This window comes from Belonocnema kinseyi, chromosome 10, assembly GCF_010883055.1.
Source record: "Belonocnema kinseyi isolate 2016_QV_RU_SX_M_011 chromosome 10, B_treatae_v1, whole genome shotgun sequence".
Taxonomy (NCBI): domain Eukaryota; kingdom Metazoa; phylum Arthropoda; class Insecta; order Hymenoptera; family Cynipidae; genus Belonocnema; species Belonocnema kinseyi.
The window spans coordinates 79891290-79898768 of record NC_046666.1 but is presented as its reverse complement, the minus strand read 5'-3'; the positions used below and the strand labels follow the sequence as shown (position 1 = coordinate 79898768).

Genomic DNA, 7479 nt, shown 5'->3' with positions numbered 1-7479 from the left:
GTCCCCTTGCAGCGGCACGAAATGCTGTTTCAATCTCTTTCACGAGTGTCCCCTCTCTCCGCCGTATTTATAAGAGCAAGATTTAAAAGAATGAAAGCTCTTCCAAGCATGCATATTAAGAGATGAATTGTTTAAGAATATCACGGCTCAAAATCAAGACACAAGACATTTTAAATACCAAAACTAATAAGTAAAATACTTCAGAAAGAAATCATTAGATCAAATAAGGGTTAAGCAATAAGAAATAGATTAAGTGTTTCACATAGATTCATTTATTTCTCCCTCTCTTCTATATTATAGGTAATAACATCTCTTTACATTAAATTAGATCTCTGACTTATGGACGCTAGTCACAATAATTTCTTTGCACTCTCTCTTTTCCCAGTCTCTCTCTCATATACACTATCTTATTGTCCATGATATATTTACAAAATTTACAAATCTATTTGAAAAATATTTACAATATACACCAGGGTCTGACCCATCACAAAATTTCTCATCACCTATCTTCGTTAAACCGAAGGATTCACTGTTAAAATTCAGATCCATTTTGATCCACTGTCAAAATACCGTATACGAAGTAATTCACACACTATCTTCAGACGAAATTAACATAAGAGTATATTGTATCTGTCATATGACTCTATTGAATTTCATCATATGCAAATCGCTTCTTATAATACGTATCAAGATCGAAGAACTATGTTAACAGTGTTCTTAAAATAACCACGACGATGTCAGGCGCCGCGTATCACTAGCCTTCCAGCAGCCTTTAAGCTTTCCAAAATCCCGGTTCATCCCGGATCTAGGAATTTTAATAAACCCTAGTACGGCCTCCAGACTGGTTTGGTGACCTGTGGAGACGAGATTTTCGTGGGGGTGGGACTCCTCTTATTCGACCTTTGGCTGATTAGTGCTGTGGGTGCTTTAAGCTCGTTCCTGGTTCCCTCCGGTTTCCTTGGTAGTGTCCTCTCGGGAGAAGAAGATGAAGGTGTGATTGAGGACACTGGTGGGAGGGTGTTGAGGCGAATTGGCACAAAGGCACTTCGGACTTCCTCAGGTGATGATTCACTTCCGCTGTCACTTGGACTCCTTGGTGGTGTCCTGGAGGGGCTGTTTGGAATCACCATTGTGGTCTTTGGTGGAAGCGGTGGGTACTCATATTTTATATGATCTGCGAAGGGATACGAGGGCATCACAGTTGGTGGAAAGCTTGGAGCGAAGAGATCAGTGTGAGCCATTGGTATCGATCCTGTAATCAGATAAAAAATACTGTTAGATATGTACATTGTTGCAATTTGGGATTGATGTTTGTTCAAGGAACATGTTTCAAAATGAAAATGCCAATGGTATTTATGCTGGATGTGGAGATGTAGAGAATTTTGCTGCTGATATAATGAACAAATAGAAGATTTAATGAAAGATTTATTAGAGGGTTCATCGACAGAGGACACATTAGAGAATACAAAGAGATTACTGAAAGATATAAGACAAAATGTCATTGTAACAATGGAATGAGTGAAAGATGCATAGGGCATTTGAATAACATACCATCTGGTTTACTAGTAGTTAATTAGTTAAAGGATTCGAAAAAAATATCTAGGAAATAAACTGAAGAATCCCAGTACCAAAATTTTGATTTGCTTTGCAATTATAAAATCCTCATCTGGTGCAGCAAAGTTGACCAAAGGTGAAACGCGAAATCGTGAAAGTACACGTCTGAATGACTGGAGGGGCGTTAAGTCGCATTGTTATCTCACAGAAGGGATGGGGGATTGATTGTGGGAAAGGGAGAGCGAAATCACCCTCGGTCCAGCCCTGTATGAATCATCGGAGGCGTCGAATCGATATCAGGCTTAGGAAGGAAAAATATAGTTTGCAAGGGATATCCTTTCTGAACATGTCACTTTGAAGGATATGGAGAGGATTATCGTTTTCTGATTCTTACCTTTGACGAGTGCAGGATGTGGCAGGTGCCAGGCGTGACCAAGGTAGGCAGCGTCCAACCATGGGTTCAGCAGTCCAAGTCCAGGAAAGCCTGGTCCGTATTGATAGTCTGTAAAAGAGAAGAAAGAAGAGTCTACTTTAGCATAAGCGTTCCTATGAGGTTGTAGACGAAATTAGATTTATTGCGGTTTAACTACCGACACTGCAGGAGTGTGTTCAATTCTGCATTTCCCGGGTTTGATGTGATAGGCCGGATATTAATAGACGTGCGGCTGATGCGAATAATCGAGTGGTTGTGATTCTAGATTGCGGTGTCACGTGAAGGATGATCTTTCAAACGATTTTGAATTGCTTTAAGGTTGAGGGGTTTAGGAGTTTAGGTAATGCTTCAATTTCAATGTTAAGCCCACTCGTATTTTAGGGTTTACATTTTTAGCGGCGTTTAATATTTCTGTCCGTAAAAAGGCGCTAATGATTTCGGAAAAATGGTTTTTAGTCCAAAAATAAATCCAAAAAGGCTCATAAAGGCAGTCCTCCAGTTTCTTTAACGCATCGTGGTGGCGAAGTATGAGCTCTTTCTGTTTACGTATTTAAGCTCGTAACGACGCAAGACGAGGATTTCGTGGCGCACATGCTACCGCCATATGTGGGGCGATAAATAAACGTACAAAGGCGGCTTCTTTGCGAACGGAACGCGGATCTCTTCGTCTCACTCTTCTGAGCGAACCAACCAATAAACACGACTGTTTAGTGACTCGCGGGCCAATCAGAGCACGAGTTAGGGAAAATAATCGAGAAGGTAAAGGATGCCGCCGTGGATCCGATCGCGGCTTGAACCAATGCCAAGTGTCTGCATGTGTAAATTTGTGTGTAAGCGATTATATGTGAGTTGATCTGAATAGAAGGCAGTGAGAATGTGTAAATGAAGAGAAATCCCGTGTGTGGGAGAGAGAATTCCGTGACCACCGCGGCTGGCGGTTTGAGGTCCGCCAACTATATGCCGGATTATTAAACGTCGTGAAGCTTCCAACACCCGTTTTGCGGATTCTCGGCTGGTCACATGCCGAGGCCAATTTGTCAAATCTCAAAAACTTCTATTCGCCCCCTTCTTTTTATTAATTTCTTTTTTAACCCACGTGAAAAATTGAGGAAAACGGATGGCTAGATTGTTGGGAAGCGAAGTGCAAATTTATGGGACTGCCTGGTCTTATCCAAGTAGATTTCAAGATGCTCAAAGGTTGAGGTTTAGAGCGAAATTTATTATAGTACTATATTATAGTAATATAGAAGGAACTTTGACCAATAATTATAAATTTGACTTAACTTCCAAGTTTTAAAGCTAAAGCCATATTTCAGAATCTACTGGAAAAATTTTAAAAGTTTAATCTCTAATTTTTTAGTAACGCTTTATTATTTTTTATAATAGTATTAACTTTCGATAGAAATTGTGATAGAAAGGACGTTATTTTTGAAATTATAATTTGGTACTTACTCGACTTGGATCGTGGTTCTCGCGGTCCATCAACCGTGACTTTAATGGCTTTCGTGTACGTTGCCACTTGGAAAGGCACCGTGCTGATTTGTATTGTGAGGGAAAACGATTTTCCTGAAAGCAAGGAAACGGATCTTTGTTAGACAACCTCAGATGGAATCTAAAGAATTTCGCCTTTCATCCTTCATTCTACTTAACCGCAATATTCCCAGAATGTTTTATAAAAAAGATTGACTCAGTCCAAAATATGTGCAGAGTGAATGACGAAGTAAAAAATTCTATTTCCAAAATTCAAAATTGTATCCTTGAACCTATTAGCAAGTGAATCTTAAGATATCCATATGGATCGTATAATTTATTTCTAGTCTTAGCAAATTGGTGTTCAAAATGTCATGTATTTATAAATGCTTTAAGTGCTTGGCTTCGAAATATCTACGGTTCAAATTTAAAAATAATATGTATCCTTGAAGCTACCTCTGAAAACTTGAAAAATTGCAAAATAAATGAAGATGAGTATAGACTTTATCCATCTTGTTCAGCACATGTGGAAGACACATTTAAATTAATTTCCCTTCTTTTTTATAAAACTGAATGAATCAGGACACTTTGCAGATTAAAAATCTGCACCACAAAAAATAAACTGTAAAAAAACACACCTCTTCCACTTCGGCCAACAAATCTCAGATCGTTGAACTTGGCAACTTGGTTCTTCATCACAGCAGTGCAGTTCCGAAGTTCACCACAGCAATTCTCGTCATTTCCAGCACGAATCGTGACGAGGGTACCGTCGGTAACATCATCAAGGGCAACGACCTTGAAAGCTACTGGCAAGGACTTATTCGACCTCCAGTGTGTTGGTAAAGCACTGCAAAGAATTGCAGGACTTCCGGTTTGCACTAAGTCTCCGTGACAAGCTCTGAGGGTGTCGTGGATGGCGCTGAAGCTCTCCATGCCTATTGGTCCTTCCGGTAGATGCATCCTTTGGCGCGAATTCCACAATCAAACTCGTTTGTTAACACAACCAAAAATAAACCAATAAACCCGTAAATCCTTTTTAAATTCGGAATATCACTGTGTCAAGAGTCACTTTCACAAAACACAATCAATAGCTGAAGAACTTTCGAAGAAAACTAGAACTTTGAAAGAAAGGCGTTTCTCGGTCCCGGAAAAATTTCAAATAGGGTATGAGTAGTATTCCGAGAGACGATGACAAAAACTGACACGCTCCCTGTGCCGGCTGAGCGGATTCTAGTTTTTCGTGGCTGGAGTCGCAGCTATTTAGAGGGGATTTTTCTCCCCTCCAATTTTTCCGGAGCCCCACCCAGACCTGACGCGCCGACCAATGAGGACGGCGGTCGTGTTGTGGCCTCCGTGGCTCGCCGCCTTCGCCCCTAACCAGGCTTAGGGGCTGCTTGCTTGCGAGGGGTTGCCGAGGCAGGCTTGTGCCTCGGCGCTCTCCTTATTCCTCCACCTTCCTGCCTATCTTCCTTCTTCCTACCTTCAGGCAATCTGGCCTAGCCTATGGCAAGTATTGCTCAGCAAGAAGCACGCGACTTGGAACGCGCACGTGTTTAGCCAACCCAGCTTATGATCTCAGCATGCCGTCGGCTTACTCGAAACTTGCAATGTTCGCATGCGTTTCTTGACCTGTGAATTTGATGCACTAATGATTAACTTTGATGCATCGCCTTTAATTTCCGAAGTGCTAACATCATGTTTTCGTACACGATACTCGTGCGAAGGTCGAATTCGATCTGGAACGGTTGATGATGAGCAAGATTGATGATAATGATGATGAGGATGATTATGATGATGATAATAATAATAATGATGATGATGATGATGCGATGCTGAGAAGGATGGGAAAGTTGGTGATTATAATTAAGCACTTTGAAATAGTAAAGGATTGTAGATTGTTAGAGACAGAGACGAATCATAGTTCAACATGTGCAATAAGGGATGTTTTCATTGTGCACTTGCACTTATAGAAATTGTGCACAGAAATCTTACAAAAAAAATAGAATATATTTATTTTTAACACAACATTTAAAGATTTAGTCCTTGAAATGAGCCTTAGAATGATTACAAAAAGAGAATTATTAGCAAAAATCCTTATAGAAATAATAGGAAATTGCTTACAAATTTCTTTAGTAATCATTTCGCGTAGTCTTCTACTAATTTACACTACTGGTCGGAATTTTGAGTTTACCTCTTTTTTGATGATTAATTAAATTGTCTTAATTTAAAGTACGTCAGGGGTAAAAGAAATTGCTCTTTAAGCTCAAAAGGGTTTAATACTCTCGAAATTCTGTACGAAATGAGCCCAGGATGAAGCCAATTTGTTTGTTTTTTTTTGTTTTTTTTTTTTTAATTTTAGGTAATGTCCGAAATAATCAACATTTTTTAATGTACTTATGCTCATTTGAAAGATATTTTTCAGCTTATGCCCATGAATCTGAAAAAAATTCCTATCACAGTGCAAGAACTTAAACTAGTAACAAGAAAGTAGGAAATATTTGAAAACATATGTAGGCATGTCAGAATAAAAATTAAATATAGATTTTTAGGGACTTTTATAGAAACTTCTGGGTTGTACGTATATTATATTTACAAAATTATTGTTCTTACTACAAAGAATATTAAAATTTGTCAAACTTTTTTGTTAAAACTTTAACGACTTTAAAACTTTTTCGACACTGTCGAATAATAGCTCTAAACTGAGCCTAATAACAATTAAAATAGTTGATTAGTTTAGATATTTACCTCAAATTTAACAAAACATTGAAATTTTCAAAGAATTTTGTTCTAGCCACAGAAAAAATAGATAAATAATTGGCTTTATCTTGGGCTGATTTGGAGGCTAATTTGATACAAAATTTTAAGAGAATTCAACCCTTTGAAGAAACATTGTTTTATCTTTGACGTAATTAAAATTAAGAGAAAATAATAATCAAAGAATGCGGGGAACTCAACTCTAAATATGAATAAATGAAAAATTCACTGATTGAAATAGTATTTAGACATTTCACTGATCAATCAGTTACTTCGAACTCAATCACGAGTCATTGAGTAACATCAGAGTAAACCATACGTGAAACGTAACATTTAAGTTTTAAATTCAAGCGTTGTTGTTCTTCTTTTTCTTTAACAGAAAAAAGAATTCCTTAATTAAATAAAGTTTTTAATTTTCGGGCTGTCTCTTGAGTTAACTGCAGTTTAAGCAGCGTTTTAATCACGATTAACTTGTCGCGCGTTCCACCATGAATTTTTAACCTCTGGTTAGCCAACCGTATGCTCTGTTCGCAATAAGTCTAGTTTCTGGGTGTTCTGTTGTAATGGTGATTCTGATTGGCTGATTTCGAACTTGTATTCGCGCGAAAAATATACCTCGTCTGCTCACGAGCGACGAGTGGTGACGTGTTTTTGTTTATGCACATCGTTTCCAAATAAATTGACAGGAATTAGTTATCGATTGAAATTGAATATAAGTTGTGTGAGTACAAGATATCGTTATAAATTCGATCAATATTTCACACTATACTTGAACTTCAACTTTGAGGTTATGTTGACTCCCTTTAATCGCTTATTAACTCGCTAACCAGCCAAAAATTGCCGGCTAAGTTAATCGACGATTAGACTTCTTTAATCATGTTTTGGCAGTGAAATCTTGAAAGTAAAGTAATATGTGAGATTATTTGTTTTTTAAAAGCACCGAAACTTTTCAACTTTTTAAATATTTGATAATATTTGTGGGTTTTAAGTTTTTACTGTGATTATTTAATTCAATATACTAAAATATTATTTTATTATAAGCGCTAAATTGACATGGTGCTGTGCTGTCAACACCCAAAAGTGTTTATTTCACTGAATGAATAAGTAACGTTTCACTTATTGTCAGTGGCCGATTTCCAGCTATTTCAATCAGTGACCTTTCACTGATTCAGATTTAGAGAGCATTTGAATCGGAAAAGAAAACTGGACCATTTGAATTAGATCAAAAACGTTAGAAATTTGAAGGAAAAAGAGGTGTTTTGTTTTAA

At 37.7% G+C, this 7479-nt stretch overlaps 1 protein-coding gene across 1 annotated transcript; it reads right to left on the bottom strand.

The window, feature by feature from the left end:
• Positions 1-249: 249 nt before the first annotated feature.
• Positions 250-4689, bottom strand: LOC117182134 (segmentation protein Runt-like). The gene is made up of 4 exons (XM_033375177.1): positions 4096-4689; positions 3440-3553; positions 1949-2056; positions 250-1252 (listed from the first exon to the last, which is right to left on the bottom strand). Exons 1-4 carry the CDS (start codon positions 4415-4417, stop codon positions 825-827), a joined length of 972 nt encoding a protein of 323 aa, XP_033231068.1. The 5' UTR covers positions 4418-4689; the 3' UTR covers positions 250-824.
• Between the last annotated feature and the right edge of the window lie 2790 nt (positions 4690-7479).